The sequence below is a fragment of the Mangifera indica genome, chromosome 13, assembly GCF_011075055.1.
Source record: "Mangifera indica cultivar Alphonso chromosome 13, CATAS_Mindica_2.1, whole genome shotgun sequence".
Lineage (NCBI taxonomy): Eukaryota > Viridiplantae > Streptophyta > Magnoliopsida > Sapindales > Anacardiaceae > Mangifera > Mangifera indica.
In genome coordinates, this window is record NC_058149.1 from 9,182,685 (window position 1) to 9,199,407 (window position 16,723).

The 16,723-nt window shown below is 33.4% G+C and overlaps 1 protein-coding gene across 3 annotated transcripts; it reads left to right on the plus strand.

The window, feature by feature from the left end:
* Positions 1-1,033: 1,033 nt before the first annotated feature.
* On the plus strand, positions 1,034-13,731 carry LOC123194867 (E3 ubiquitin ligase PARAQUAT TOLERANCE 3-like). 3 transcript variants are annotated; one of them, XM_044608347.1, is made up of 16 exons: positions 1,034-1,348; positions 1,951-2,035; positions 2,437-2,506; positions 2,760-2,893; positions 3,050-3,120; positions 3,204-3,285; positions 3,388-3,518; positions 3,772-3,942; positions 4,023-4,340; positions 4,574-4,621; positions 4,719-4,759; positions 5,582-5,672; positions 5,851-6,043; positions 6,220-6,348; positions 7,164-7,893; positions 8,078-13,731. In XM_044608347.1, exons 1-15 carry the CDS (start codon positions 1,180-1,182, stop codon positions 7,864-7,866), a joined length of 2,436 nt encoding a protein of 811 aa, XP_044464282.1. In that variant the 5' UTR covers positions 1,034-1,179; the 3' UTR covers positions 7,867-7,893; positions 8,078-13,731. The 3 variants fall into 3 exon arrangements, with proteins under 3 accessions (XP_044464282.1, XP_044464283.1, XP_044464281.1); XM_044608348.1 differs by having other exon boundaries at positions 8,348-13,731; XM_044608346.1 differs by lacking the exon at positions 8,078-13,731 and having other exon boundaries at positions 7,164-8,046.
* The last annotated feature ends 2,992 nt before the right edge of the window (positions 13,732-16,723 follow it).

Here is a 16,723-nt window from a genome sequence, read left to right on the forward strand (position 1 = left end):
AGGCAACCATGATTTCAACCTTAGTCTTAGCTTTGCTTGATTTTTCTAAACCATTTATTATAGAGACTAATGTTAGTGAAAAGGGCATAGAAGCTGTTATAATGCAAGAAGGACATCTTATTCTTACATAAGCAAAACATTGTTCCCAAAGAACCAACTTGAATCTAACTGATACATGAAGAGAAGGTGACTTGTGCATTTGTGAGTTCGGGTAAGGGGAGTGACAACTTGATGATGCTGGTGGGCCTAACAAAGACACATAAAAGAAGATAGTGAAAGTGAAAGAGAAAGGGGAAGAAAAAGGTGTTGATATAAATTTACTATCCAAAAGGATTTTTTTTTAAAATTTTGTTAATTTAGTATTATAAAATAATTTTGAAAAATAAAATAGTTAGTAACAATATGGTAATTTAACCTTTTGATATATTATTAGTATTATTTAATGTTAATAGAGTTAGGTTTTTGGTGAAAATAGATTCATGTATTCAAGAGTTAAACAAGTGTTTTTAGCTAAACATAGGGTAGGAAAGGTAATTCACTAAAACTAGATGCACATTTAGGCAATATCTTTGGAATCAAACTAAATGTCAACTCGATAAAGGAGTGATTCAGTCCAATCAATGGTTAAATCATTTGACCAATGGTTAGACCGGTTAATTATTTATAATATTTAAAATAATTTTGTATAATTAATCATTAAATATATAATCTGAATTTTTGATATGAAAACAAATTTAGTTTGATGATATTCATGCTTAAAATTAATATATGAGATATCAAATATTTAAATATCAATAATAAAATATTCAATGATGACACATAATTATTAGCATAAATGAATATCACAAAAAAAAAAGTTATGTATATATAATTTTAAATATATAATAATTATTAATTTAAAATTACTTAATTATATAATAATATATAAAATTATTTAAATTAGAGAATATACAGTTTTGCCTAGCCACGAAAAAATACAGGTGTAGTTTCGCACGTGACAGTTCATGACACATTATTAACCACAACGAACCGCTTGACCCCTGGTTTCTTCGGGCAAAAGTATTCTCTTAACTCGCCAATCATAGTGGTTTTGCTCATAAATCATTATTCTTAAACCCTCGTGCCCAAGCAGTCCATATAAATTTCCAGAGTACAATCTGGACAGTCAGTAATTTGACCATGTCTATACGGTATAAGTTCAGGAGTTCAGTGAATTTCGACTCGGTAGACATCGGAGGTCGGTCTTCAATTTCAATTCGTGATCTCAAATCAAAGATTGTTCTAAGCAAGAAGCTCAATATATGCCAAAACTTCGATCTTTTCTTCTCTGATGCTCAAACTGGTCAAGGTTAGCTCTCTTTTGAATTTTATTCATGGTCTAATTACTGGATTTTGAATAATATGTACAAAAGAATCTTCAATCAAGTTTAGATAGATTTCCTGCTGGAATTCAAGATTTTATATGTTTTATTTTGCTTTATTTATGTTTTCTACATTTTGTTGAGGGCCGAATTGATGCTTAAATGCGGTTATGGAAACAAATTTTGTTGGTTAAGGTTTCAATTAGTTTGTATTCCTGAATTTGGCGATGTGTATGATGGGTCTTGGCGTCCAGAGTCACTCAAATGATAAGAACAGGAAAGAATTTTAGAGAGAGAAAGAACAATTCACACAGAGAGAATGAAGAAAACGATGAATAGTTGATTTCATTCTATTTTGAAAATTCGTTACACTGCATCTTTTAACAGTTTGCTCAACTTCCATACTGTCAGCAAATGTTTACATTTAATATTATTTATCTAATATTGACAAAACGTCATCGTTTAGCTAATCCAAAACGCACATGTCCAAATTATAACCATTGCAAGCGACGTCGTTCAGGGTCCATGTCGATTCAGATTCACAACAATTGATTTCTGTTAATAATTGTCCTGTGGTTATTTAATGCAGAGTATGGTGATGAAAATTATCAAATTTTGAGTGGTTCAAGTGTGATTATCAAGAGAGTGCCTGCTGGATCAGTGCCATTGAAAAGGTATGGTTTCTTACCTTTTTGTCATTTTCTCTGGAAATTGAAACAATGGACAGTGAAATTTATTGGAATGCATTTATTGATTTAAGTATTGTCGATACAACAATTAGATATTGGTCTTCTTTGATATTTTCTACTTTACATTCTAATGTAGTAAATTTTGTCAAGGTAAGTTGCTCCACTAATGACCTTAAGGGATAGCAAAATTGGTGGAGTAATAAAACTTCCAGGGACGAGATTTGGGTTCGAGCTTCTGTCATGACTCGGGGAACCCTGATTTACCTGGTGTAGTGGTTGCAAGTGTAGTCACTATGCCCCGGGGTTTACATGTCCGACTAAGCAAGACAGGGGTCCCCGGTCACATAAAAAAGAAGTTGCCCCACTGATATGATTTTCATGTGCAGGTCTCACAATGACTCATTCTCAACTTTTGGGCTCAAAGAAAAAGAAGAAATTAATAACATTTGTGCTGCGGTATGTGATGAATGTCTATAACTTGCTCTGGATTTAAATAGATTGATGTCCTTTTATTTGGTGGAAGACAAAAGAACGGCTTGATATCATATGAATTATGGGGTTAGAGTATTTAGTTTTGCATTTTTTTGTCAATGAGGATAGTCCTGCCTTGAACTGCTCAATTGTGAAACATATAAACTTGTGGGATTTATTTGCTGTGTTTCCCGTTAAATTCTCTTTTTACTTATAAGCATTACTGATTATTTTACAGAATATAGAAATCAATTTAGATGACTTTGGGGTTGACTTGTGTCCTGTTCCTGAGGCTAACTTATCCTGCTCAAATGTTGACATTGTTAAAGAAACTTACATTTGTGGTGAGAGGAAAAACGTCGGTGGCACTAGGTAATCTTCCTAACTTCTATTTCTGTTTCTGTAAAATATGCATGATTTCTTTTTGTTCTGAGGCTTTACTATTTCTTTTATTGTATATTTTGGCCATTGAGATTACTTTTTGTTTTTTAATTTTTGTTTAATTTTTAATTCTTTTTCTCTATGTAGATGTCCTGGGTCACCCACTTTCAGATGTAAAGAATTTGGAGTGAGTGACTTCACTGGGGCTATTCCAAAAGGTTTGTATGATATTTTCTTTGTCTTTACAACTAAAGATTTTGGTATGATTTCTGAACTTATGTTGCTGCTGTTTTATTGTCAGGTCCTGTGCATGGTGGAGTGGAAGAGGATACATTGGAGACAAAATCTAAACCTAATGTTCAACAACGCATGAAACTGGAAAAGTAAGATTTGTATATCAGCACTTCTGTTCCCTCTTCTCTTGTTATCACTTCGCATAAAAAGAATCCGATGGTCTCTCTCTCTTTTTCTTTCGCAATTTTTAGTGTGGCCATTGCCAATCCTCCAACTATGCAAAGCACTATTTTTCCATCAGAGCTTAAATGCTCTCTTTGCAACACATTGTTTAAGGAGGCTGTGATGATACCTTGCTGCCAACATAGTTTTTGTGAGAAATGTAAGTTCATGTCCGAATGCATAGCTAGCTTTGCACTTCATAAATCAGTTGTCTTTGTTCAAAATTCTAAATTGAAAACATTTATTTTGGGGTATTAAGTATTTTGGAAAATGCTTAAAATTTCTGTATTATAGTAACATTTAACAAGACTGAAAAATGTTTCTATTGAAGCATTTTATGGACTTGGTAAGTTTAGTCTCTGTACCATTTATATCTAACATGGTCATACCTTGGTGGTGGATTTTATGTGAAGGTATCCATTTAGCGCTTGCTCAGAAAGCAAGGTGTCCCAAGTGTCTTTCTTCCAAATGCAAAGTACAAGATTTGCTACCAAATTTATCTCTTCAGCAAGCAATTGAGCATTTCCTTGAATCCCAAATTCCGAGCAATGGAACAGAAAATGCACTTCATGACTATGTTCCAGGTAGAAAAAATATATATTGTTCAAATCTTCCTATTCTAACTTTAGATTATTTATGAATTTTATATAATAATCAAAACCAGATGGAGAATCTGGGATTCAAGCAAAAGACGTCTCTTATGCTGTTACTAATCATCGAAGAGAACCTCAGTTGCCCAATTCTCCCACTGCAACTGGGAGATGGTCTAATCAAATTGCTGCAGAATCTGCTTCTGACTCAATGTTAAGAAACAATGCATCTATAGGGGGCATTGGTTCTCATGTCAATCAATTCGGTGGAGATAAAATAATAAAGTCATACTTGTTACCGCACAAGAAAAAACAAATATATGGAGAAAGACCTGTGGACTGGGATGATTTTGGTGATTGCCATGGTGAAAGCCAGCCTGTTCACGAAGAAGGTAACATGTCATGATGTTTATTAATTGCTTTCTGCTTATTGTTGAAGTTTGACATTATACAGCTGTAGAGATATTGGGCTGCTAAAGGCAACAGCATATTATTGTTGATGCTGCCCATGATATACTGTATTTATTTAAAACTTTGCTGTGTATTTTCCTTTCTATAACAAATACTACTATCTATTTGCTTGGAATTTGTGAAATCATTCTATTTGTTTCTTGTGTCATGCCAGTTGAATCCAGTATCACGAAAAATAAGGCATTCTCTGTTAATGCTTCAGGTAGAATCGTTAAATTTGTTCTTCACTTCAAACCTTATGTGGCATCATATTTATATATATAGCTTATTAGTATTAACAAAGAATGTGGATTTTGCAGGCGTAGACAAACGCTTTATGCAGAGTGGAAGACTTAAAAAGGTAATAACTTGCCTAACAAACATCAATGATATGAACTTCATATAACAACTGTAGCACACAAGAACAATTTTGTAATTCTGAATATTTCATAAGAAAGAATTACAATCATTATATAGGGGATTAAAAATCCTAATTTAGGAAGGACTATCAATACATTCCTATTTTAACATGATACAATTACCTGATTTATCGTAATCCTATTTTAGAGAAATCCTAACCTAATATGTACAACTCGACATTAGAAAAATATTATGCATGCCATACTGCTGGAACATAATGGCTTGATTTTCCATGGTTTGAACATTAGGGATGCTGACCTTGGGATTCAATTAGAAGAATGTTTAATGAAACTCTAGTTGACAACCTACAATCTCTTTAATATTTTTGTGTCAACAATAGGTGTTAACCATTGTTTGTTTGGGGAGTTCGTGATTTTGTCATCATGAGTGTTTGTTTTGGTTCAAGTCCTTATTGTTGTTATTGTTATTTTTGTTGATGAACATTAAAATGTATTGCCTGGCTCCTTCATGTCATTTTCCCTCTTCCTTGCTTTCCTCTTGGTTTGATTTATACTTTTGCAAATTTACTGGGTTGATATTCACATTGATGCTTTCTTATTATCTTTTGATTTTAACATCTGTTTATATGGTGATAGACAATATGAAATTTGCTCTATTTAAGTTTCTGAAGTGCATGGTTCAGCTGTAAGGGTTTAAACCCCTTCCATCTCTTGAGGGGGGAAAAAAAGACTGGGAACTTATATCCTTATAGTTTTTGCCTTTTTTCCTGTCCAACTTATGTATGGCTACCTAATTAAATCAGGGGAATCGAACCTGTTACATGTGTGGTTCTCCAGATCATTTCATAAGAAACTGCCCTGTTGCTTCAAGTCCAAATTCTATGCTACATACAGGTATCATCCGGATCCCTTCTCTTATTTAGTTGTTTGACATATATATACTGTCAGATGGTTGCCTGCTATTTGGTTGTTTGACATATGTATACTGTCAGAGGGTTGCCTATTATTTGGTTGTTTGACATATATATACTGTCTGAGGGTTGTCTTTGATTTTTTTCCCCTTGGATTTCAGGAAATGGTGGTTTTCCACATGCTATGCATGGTTATGTATCAACTTACTGGAACGGACCTCCTTTGCCCCATGTTGCAAACATATATGCTAATCCAGGGATAATGCCCTTCAATGTAGCTATGGTCCCTCGTGCCCCACCTTTTACTGGTCCTATGTATATGCCATCTACGTTTGGTGGCCCACCTGCCTATGGGTAAGTTGAATGATGTGATTGTTTCTAGTTACTTATATTACCCCTCATTCTCACAAACAACACCACCCACCCCCCCCAAAACCTTTTTCTTTAACATTTCATATATTCTGGCTTTGAAAATTATTACTTCATTGATTGGCTGATGTAGTGAATTTTAATGCTGAATCATCTTGCAGTGGTTTCGGGAGGATGAGAGGAGCAGCAGCTCCAGTTGTGATTAATACAGAGCGACATCTATTTCATTCAGAGATTTTGGATCGTCAAGTTTATGAAAAGAAACGGAAGTTATCAAATCTGAATATGAGGTAAATCTGTTTTTAGATATTAAGCATCATGTGTTTTTATGGAGCCTAAAAGATATGTATCCTTTGCTGTGTGAATTTTTTCCCTTCCTTTTCACTTGTCTGGGGTGGGTTGTTTTTTAAATGTTACGAGATCATATAAATGATTCATTGTTTTGCACTTGCTATTTTGTTGTCTTATTTTAATGTTTGGCTGGCATCGCCTCTTTCTTCATTCATAGAAACTTGATTTATACTCTTTCCTATTCATGTGTATGTAGTCCCTGATGCCTTGTTTTGATTTTACACAATTCAAATGTCTAAAGTTATCTATATAGTAATAAAAAATGTAAATAGGCAAACAAGGTTTTCTTCATTGTTTGGATCATGTATGTGGATCAGGTTTTATGGTTCTTTTGAATTATAAAACCCTGCCCTTTAACTTTGGCCATTTGGAGTTTTCATTGCCTTTCTATTGTCATTTCTATTTCTCCACAAGGGGTCTCAAATAGAGGCACCTGTGATGCCACCGGCGAAGGCACATCCATCTCCTTTTCCAATAGAGAACATATCAGTAATGCATTCACAAACAGCAGGTGAACTAATGCGGATTAAGATCTATACCAGAAAAGTAATGGTTCTCATTACCTGTAAAAAATTTGGCATTTTTAGGACTTTATTTTTTTAGGGAAAGAATCAGAGTTGCTTGGGGGTTACAGGTGCCATTTCTATTGTCCTTGAAAAGTGGCTGCTTGCTGGGTTTATTTACTGAATTGTATTTTTATGTTACTTTCTTGCATGCTGATGCTTCTTTATTTGAATAACTTCTGTATCTCCAGTGGACAGTCCGATGATGATGATGATGATGATGATGATTATCTTCATATTAAGAAAAGGTGTCACTTGAGTGAGGAAGAAAGATCAGATGACCGTAGATCTCATATCAGTAGGGAAAGGAGTGTAAGCTGTTCTGAGGAAAGCATTTTGCGTAGGTTACACAAGAGACACTTTCATGACACTAATTTGGACAATGGCACGTACTCTGTTGATGAGAAACATGAGAAAAATCCCCATTCCTCAATTTCTGGTAGAGAATGGAGGCTACATCACTCAGAGAGAAGTTCAGAAGTTGAGAATATCCCCAGTGGTTCCAGCTGGAAAAGTGATATGAGGCAAAAAGAACAGAGCAGAAACTCTAAAAAGCACAGTGAAAGAAGGGAGCAGTGTTGCAGTGATTCTAGTTGTGTTCGCCATCCAAGTAACAAAGAGAAAGAGGTTGAAAGAAAGAGAGTGAAGTCTGATGTCAAAAAACATGAACAGAAACATAGCAGCCGCTCAGATTCTGGTTTGGAACCAAGCTGTCCTGGTGATATAAAAAACCAACTAAAAGAGAGAGATTTCAGTAATGTGTCAGGGCATTCTCGGCACAATTCAAGGTCTATGGACAATCAGCCAAGTCGTGATAGGTGGCTGATGGTCAGGGGGTCGGATGAAAATTATGCTGAAGACTTTCGTTATAAAAAACGAAAAAGAGTTTACTAATCGAAACAACAGACCTGATGTTTTGAGGTAAATGTGTATATGGAATCTGAAATTCTTTTCATTCCAGTTAGGTATTTGTTGTAGCTTGTTTTATAAGTAGCGCATCATGTCGTCCTTTAACTTTCTAGAGGTGATGGCTTTGACACACTCTTTGGACTTATGCAAGCATATTTCATCTAATTTGAATTCTCTGTTGATTTTACTGATACAGATCTGGTTGAGTGATCAACTTTTCAACAGTAGCTTCCTGGACATCCGTTTTGTCTTTAACATTTGTTGAAGCGTAGTGTTATGAGCACAAATAATATGTATAACTTTGTGCACAAATAATGACGAAGTCACCATGTGATTGGATAGTTTTAAATTTGAGATAAAATAATATCTAATTATATGATGACATATTATTGTTTGTACACAAAGTTTTACACTGTTTGTGCATATAGTTTTATTGTTCGCTAAATAACCCTATTTACTTTTTTAGCTTGAGCTGTGGAGGCTAGCAAACAAAGGTTTTAAGTTGAGGAGCAATGGTAAGTATATTTTATGTTTCAGACACATCAAAACATGCTGAACTTCTTTTTGCAGAGATGGCTGATGCTGGTAAAGGTATGTTTCCCTTTCAGAAGAGAGAAAAGAAAAATTAAGTGAAAAGTTTATTCTTTTTCCTGGGAATATATCATTCCCCTACTGCAGAATGAGCTGCACATTCATGCTATAACATGCACATAGATGTATGTTTGTCTTCCGTGGTGACTTAGTGTGATGCCTTTTCTATTTAGATGACCTGTCAGTAAACATGTGTGAGCATTGTTTTTGTCGTTCATTTCCTGGTCACCTGTGCTTGAGGTCCTACTTTTCTGACCAAGAGTATCATGCAGTCAAATATTACAATGCTGCATTTTTCTTGCATTCCTTGACATCAAGCCTTATTTTTGTGAAATTTAGTTGGTTTCGTTTTTTTAACCCCCGAGTCTTGACTTGAAGTTCATTTTTCACTACAACACATTTTAGCTGGTTTGTTCTAAAAAACACAATAATGACAAAAAAGTAGTTTTAAATTAGAGATAAAACAACACTTAATTAAAAGATAGTATATGCACAAATATGTCACGATGTGATTGAGTAGTTTTAAATTAAATATAAAACAATATTTAATCAATTCATTTCTTCTTGTATGATTTGTTACGAGGAGGGCTCTCTTTAAATCAGACAAATTCCTCGCCCTTCAACTGTTTTTAACATACAATTTGTCCACTCTCTAACTAATTCTCATAGTGAAAACTAGTAGTTTTTCGCGTGAACGATGTTGTCCCTTTATTTTTTAAAACCAAAATGAAATGGAGCCTTTTCCCATTCTTCAATGACCCTTGCCAAATGGGATCGTATCATTTGAAAAGTGATTTGAATTCTTATCAATATCTCCCCCTTCAAACACAGTCCTCAAGGAAAAATTCTCTGAAGTGTCATTTCAGTTTGTTGGCATATTCCCATGTGGCCTCGCCAAAAGACATCCCTTGTCATTGTGTCAAGAGTTGAGCAGTTATAACATTCTTCTATTTGACCATGTGACGGTTGAGGATGGCTTGTGGAAGAAGAACATGAATGATAAAGTTTTGTGGAATCGTGGCAGGGACAGTAGGTGTGTGAATTGGTTTTAGTATTTAGTAATAATATGTGAAAGACATCATGTATTTCTGCCCTTGGAGGAAGTTGAAGCTTTCAAGCAAAAACTCTAATAGTGACTTAAATATGGAAGAGCTTGAAATATTTTGTATTGAAAGTATCAATAAGGTTGTTGCTTGTTATATACCCAGTCTTTCATATGAAATATTTGTTCTATTTGTTTTTTATCAACTAATTATTTTTTGGGTAAGTCTATCAGGTAAAAATTTCATTTTGCTCTAAGCCCTTGACAAATGCCTTTGTAGAAGTTGGATGGTAGCCTTCTAAATATGAAGAGAAGCATTGATAGCTTCAATTCTTGAATCATTTGGGAAATATGGGACATGGAGAGGGGTGTATATACATAAAAGGATTTGAAGGGTGACATTTGAATGCTTAAGTGATGAGAAGTGTTATACGAGAACTCGGTCAGGGACAATATCCAAAATAAAGTATGTGGTATCTCTCATGCCATGCATCTTAGATGGCTTTAAAAGCATCTATTCACAACCTTTGTCTACCCATCTAGTTAAGGATGATAAGTAGTAGACATTTGTAGGATGTCAGCCTTTAGCTTGAAGAGCTTCTACCAAAACTTATTGATGAATAATAACCCTTGATCACTAGTAATAGAGTTAGGCATTCCATTCAACTTATAGATACTGTTTAGAAAATTTTAAGCCATAAGCCACAATAGCTACCAAGAATGGATAAGTTAGTCCTATGAAATGTGTGTATTAAGTGAAACTTTCAACAACCACATATAAGACATACCTACCTTGTGATTTTGGAAGTCCTTCAATGAAGTCCATTATAAGATCTCTAAATACTCCAGCAAGCATGAGCAATGGTTGCAAAAGGCTAAGAGAAGCAATATTCTTGGTTTGTTTCTTAGACATATCTGACAATTCCTAATATAGTCTTCCACATTCTTTCATATACCTTTCTAGACCATAGATGTTGGCCTCGTTCACCGTCATTGTAAGTCTTGAATGTCCTCTCATAACAGAGTTCTGGAATAGGTTGATAAGGTCCTATTGAAATTCATTATCCTTCCTAACCGCATACTTTCCTTTCCTCCTAAGTTTATCTTGCTACCATGAATATTCCTTATGCATTCTTGAGTCTGTCTATTTTGCTGCTATAATGGTCTTGAGATGTTCATCAACTACCCATGTGTTCGTAATTCTAGTTAGTAATTTGAAGGGGAATACCGTTGTTGTAAGGCTGTTAACTTTCATTCCATGCAATTGAGATAATGCATCTCCCACCACATTTTCCCTCCCTTTTTATAGACAATCTCATAATCATATTGCATAAATTTAGCTACTCATGCTTGCTAAGAAAGTGTTGTAATTTTCTGCTTTACTTGGTATTTTAGACTTTGATGATTAATCTTTATGATGAAGTCTTGGCTCACTAGGTAGGGTTCCCATTTTTTGATAGCAAGCAAGATGACTAACATTTTCTTCTCATAAATTGAAAGCAGTTGATGTTTAGAGGATCGAGCCTTACTAATATATGTTATGGGGTGGTACTTCTATATCAAGGCAACCTTCATTCCTTCCCTAAGCATCATTTTCCACCGAGAATTTGTTTGCGTGATCTGGCAATGTAAGAATTGGTGTGGAAACCATGGTCTCTTTAAGGTTTTCAAATGCTTCATGAGGTGATGTGGACCATTGGAAGGAGTTTCTTTAAGGAGTTTTGTAAGTGGCCTAGCTAGTTGACTATATCCTTATACAAACTTTCTATAATAACCTATCAATCCTAGGAAACCTTTTAGTTTGATTGTTTTTGGGGTTGGCCAATCTCTCACAACTTGTGTCTTAATAGGACCAGTCTTCACACCAGTTAGTGTAATATATGTCTCAGGTAATAGATTTGTGTATAATCAAAAGTACATTTTCTTCTCATAACATACAACCTATGTGTTCTCAATGTTTTAAAAGCCTTTTTAAGGTGTTGCAAAAGATCCTTATTTTTACCGTATATTAGAATTTTACTGAAAAACATTAACACACGCATCCTTAGATAGGTTTTAAAGATAAAATTCATGAGATTTCGAAAAGTTGAAGGTGCATGGGTGAGTTCAAAAGGCATTAATAAGAATTTATAATGACATTCATGTGTTTTGAAGGTTGTCTTATCGACTGAGGAATGGAGGCAGGATGTGTCATTTTCTTCAATTACTTGATTTCAGATTGATTTTAGAAAATATTTCGGCTTTCCCAATCTCATTCAATAGCTCCTCAAAAATTGAAATGAGGTATTTGTTTTTTTATTTTGACATCATTAAAACCCTATAATCCATACATAGCCTCCAAGAACCATCCCTCTTCTTGACTAGGACAATTAGGCTAGCATAAAAACTATTGTTGTTATGATGACACCAACCTCCAACATAAGAACTTTTATTTGTTTCAATGACACCGACTTTCAACATCTCTTGTACCATCTTCTCAATCACTTTTTTTTTTTTTTTTTTTTACAAATTACTATATCTATATGGTTTATGGTTGCCAACTAGTGCATTCTCCTTGTGGACGGTTTGGTGTTCATGCTCTCTTTGAGATTGTAAGCCTTCATATTGTCTAAAGAAATCATTGAACTGACTCAATAACAATTATAACCCCTTTCAACTATTGTCAGCAAGTTCTCATGTGACTTCAACATGCTAGCTCAATTTCCTCATACTCCATTACCAATTGTGTGGAAGCTACATGTTGATTTTTGCATAATAAAGGCTGTAGTTTAGAGTGATTGATTGATGTCATTTCTTTCCCTTTGTTATCCTATAACATACATTGATTCCCCTTATGTTTAAAAGATATTTGAAGGTCCGTAAAATTCCATAAAATGTCCCCAAAGGTTGCCAACCATTGAGCCCTTACAATTAAGTTATAATTATCGAAGAGAAGAGTATATACATCAGTCGTAAATTGTTTTCTTTGAGCCCTCTATTCAAATTGTTTGTACATGAAGTGGCAGTGCCTTAACTTTAATGAAATATTAGTATGATGAAAAAATTGAATTGCACAGTTGTGCCATTAAAAGGTTTATCAGTTAACATTGATTTTCAATATATTGGGTGATTATAATGTCTTACTAGAGACCGTTCATGGTTTGTAAATAAAATAGTTGATTAATTTTAGATTAATTATAAATTTTATTCATTGCTAGTATATTAGGGAACCTATAGGGTACATGCATAAGGAGTCAGTTTTTCTAACTTGAAATATTGGGGTGTAAAGCATAAAGGGTGAATAACATTCGTTTGGTGAAGTTATATATCTAAAATTATGTTTGAAAAATATTTATAAATAAATACTTAAAACATAATTATGACTAATTAATATCAATTATGGATTGGGCAAATCATGCAATTAGCTACTGACTTTGGATGGAATATATAAATGAGCTACTAGAGTTTTGATATAAATTCATAGCATAACCTTAGCCATTTTTTCATTTAAGCTTTTGAGAAACTCTCACTCTAGTCATTTCTTTCTCTTTGGGGAAGAAGAGATTTTCTTTTCAATTTCTTCTCCTAATCTTAGTATACTTAATTTCATACATCATAAGCTAGCACCTATGTGTCTCTTGATCGTCATAGAGCCCTTACGTGGATGAGTAGGGTCTCGTTGGTATAACAACGAAAGTGTTTTAATTCTAGATGGATTTGAGGTGAAGTTGAAGAGGAGTCACCAAATGTAGGTATGAAAGTTTCAATATATTACTATCTATTGTCGCGTATGGTAGAATGACATTTTGTTTGAATTTGTCTTGTTGCATGATTAGATTCAAAAATTTTGTTTTGGATTTATTTGGGTTGAAAATTAAATTACGTAAGTTTTTAGAATCAAATTGAAATAATAATAATTTAACCAAAATTGGTTTTTGCGTGTGTTGATAGCATGATATGTTTGCTTGGTGAGGTGTTTCGTATATGGGCCTATAATTAATGGGTTAATTTACTTTTCATTTATTTTGTTAGGTTTTTAAATGAAATATTAAAATAGGGTTTGTGAATCTTGCCTCTCTTGAATTCTTTTGTAATTCACTTCTCATCTCAACTCCTTTCGAGTGTCGAGGTTTTCCATTTATTAATGTAATTTATATTGAATTAAATCAATGTATTTAGGGTGTGAAAAGTTGTCATGTAATTGAAGAGACGAATTAAGGCAATGAAAAGTTGTTATGTAATTGAAGAAACAAATAAAGACAATGTTGCATTTTCAAGACTCGAGAAGAGAAAGAATGAAGAGCAAAACCTTATATTAATCGAGCTATCCCCTTAGGGCTTGAAGGAGCCAATATTTGATAAAAGCATGTGTCAACACAAATTATGTTTTAGATTACCTTCATAAGGGTGTATGCATATATAGACTTAAGTTATGCATAAACATGACTAATAAAAGTAAGACTAAAATAGATAATTAAAATAAAACCCTTTAGTAAATTTTAAGTTGTATAAAAGCCTTCCACCACTATGAACTTAGTTAAGCTCTAAGTTTATCTATGTCTTATTCACCATAGCAAATGGTACAATTCAACCCTATAAAACCTAGTGACTAACAGTAATGGGTGTCATTTAACCATGATAATTGTTCGTAACAATGAATGTGGAAAAGCATGTGTCAACACAAATTATGTTTTAGATTACCTTCGTAAGGGTGTATGCATATATAGACTTAAGTTATGCATAAACATGACTAATAAAAGTAAGACTAAAATAGATAATTAAAATAAAACCCTTTAGTAAATTTTAAGTTGTATAAAAGCCTTCCACCACTATGAACTTAGTTAAGCTCTAAGTTTATCTATGTCTTATTCACCATAGCAAATGGTACAATTCAACCTTATAAAACCTAGTGACTAACAGTAATGGGTGTCATTTAACCATGATAATTGTTCCTAACAATAAATGTGGTTTGAGTTTGGAGGCACGAACTATATGCAGTTATCAATGTATTAGTGATATAGTATTCATTCTATTGATATCAAAAGTTGTACTCAAGGTTGTTTGAATTGTCAAGAATAATGCCCTTAACTTGAGTTCTTTCACTTGTACAATTGGCTTGTAGGCCTACCTAATCTACCCACATAGCTTGTTCAACATGGTTAAGTTAAAAATGGATTAGATAAGATTTTGGTCTACTAAGAGATCCACTGAGATTTTCCAAGACCAATAGTGAGAGTTATTAGCTCAAAAAAAAAAAAGTGAGTATTTATTTAATAAAACATAAAATAAAACATAAAATAAGTACTGATTAGTCTTATTTGCATATGTAGTTTCACAATGACAACTAATAATATAAGATTGCATTTTATACTTGAAATGGACAACAATTTAGATGACAAAAACTTGATTGACTAGTATCAAAATCTTCATATTGTGCTACACTAAAAAAAAAAAAAAAGAAGTATGTCATAGAAAGCACCCAACGCATATAACTTGATCCTAATACCACCCAAGAGGAATGATATATTTATCAAAAATACCTTGATAATGCTAATGACGTTGCATATTTGATGTTAGCATTAACGTGAGGAAATAAATGGATGCTAGATCCGTTCTCCTACGTCTCAAAAGAGTTATTCTTTATGCATGCACGTTGTGAGAGGTACAAGTTGTCAAATTACAAGTATAGATACAAAATGTTAGAGGGAGCTCATATGGCTCTCATGTATTCAAGATGATTAGGTACATTGATAGGTTTGTGGCTTTGGGCTTTTGTATCGACCATGACCTTGCCATTGACTTGGTTTTGTAGTTCTAGCCTGATTTTTATTCTTAATTCAACATGAATGGGATTGAGAAATCTCTGGCTGAGATTTTGAACATGTTAAGGACTATGGAGCAAGGTATTAATAAGTCTTCGCCTGTATTCTTAGTTGATGCTAGAATGGGTAAGGGTAAGGGCAAAAGGAAATGCCAAGGCCAAGTCCAAACCCAAACCTTAGGCATAAGCTCAACTTGGTTTACCCCACTGGTGACATTGGGAAAAAGATGGTATGGTAGTATGTTTCTATTATGGCAAGTTTGATCATTGGAGGAGAAATTACAAGGTCTTTTAAGAAATAAGAAGTCAAATGCTTTTACTTCAGGTATATTTATGATTGAGATTAACTTATCTCTTGTTTCATCTTAGGTCATGGACACAAGATGTTGATATGACATTTGTACTTATGTGCAGGATCTAATGCAGAGTAGATCGCTTGCCCATGGAGAGGTGAGCTTACATGTTGGAATTGAAGCAAGACTAGCTGCATTAGTTGTAGGTCTTGGTTATTTAAGTTTGCCTATTGGCCTTATTTTAGAACTCAAAAATTATAATTATGTTATGGTAATTTCTAAGAATTTTATTTTTGTGTCTACTGTAGATGGACTAAGATTTTATTTATAATAAACAAAGGTTCTTTATCCTTTGGTTTGAATGATATCTTTTATGGAATTGTCTCATTAATTAATGGTCTCTATATTTAAAAAATAATAAATCTTACATACCTGTGGCAATGTAGGCACAAGTATAATTAATGATATGCTTAATTTAAATAATAATATTCTTAATCTTTAAAATAAAGAAAACTAGACATAACAAACTAAATCTTACATACTCGTGGCACTGTAGGAACGATTATGCAAACTTGACTTATATTTCAAAGCTCTAAAAGATGAAGTTTTGAAATTATTTGACTTCTAATTATATGATGAATGTGAGTCATGTCTTTTAGGTGAGATGACCAAGTCATCTTTTACTGAATATAGTGAAAATGTAATAAAATTGTTAAACATCATCCATAGTGATGTATATAGACCTCTAATAGTATAGGAAAAAGGTTACTATTCCTACTTTATCACATTTAATGATGACTTCAATAGATATGCAAAAACATAAGTCTTAATCTTTTTGAGAAATTTAAAACATTTAAGAATGAGGTTTAAAATTAGATAGACCAAAGTATTAAAATGCTTTGATATGATAAAAAAAGGTGAATAATTGAGCATATAATTTAATGAATACCTAAAGAAGTACGAGATGATATCACAACTCATCTCTCTTGGTACATCATGGCATAATGGTGTATTCAAATGAAGAAATCAAACCTTGATAGATATGGTTCGATCTATGATTAGTTTTAGTTATTTACCTACATCTTTCTAAGGTGATGCCCTAAAAATTACAGTATT

Coding starts and splice junctions, on each gene's coding strand:
- LOC123194867 (XM_044608347.1), top strand. CDS start 1,180: ATGTCTATACGGTATAAGTTCAGGAGTTCAGTGAATTTCGACTCGGTA. Junction 3,286..3,387: donor CAACGCATGAAACTGGAAAA/GTAAGATTTGTA, acceptor CGCAATTTTTAG/TGTGGCCATTGCCAATCCTC. Junction 6,044..6,219: donor GGTGGCCCACCTGCCTATGG/GTAAGTTGAATG, acceptor ATCATCTTGCAG/TGGTTTCGGGAGGATGAGAG.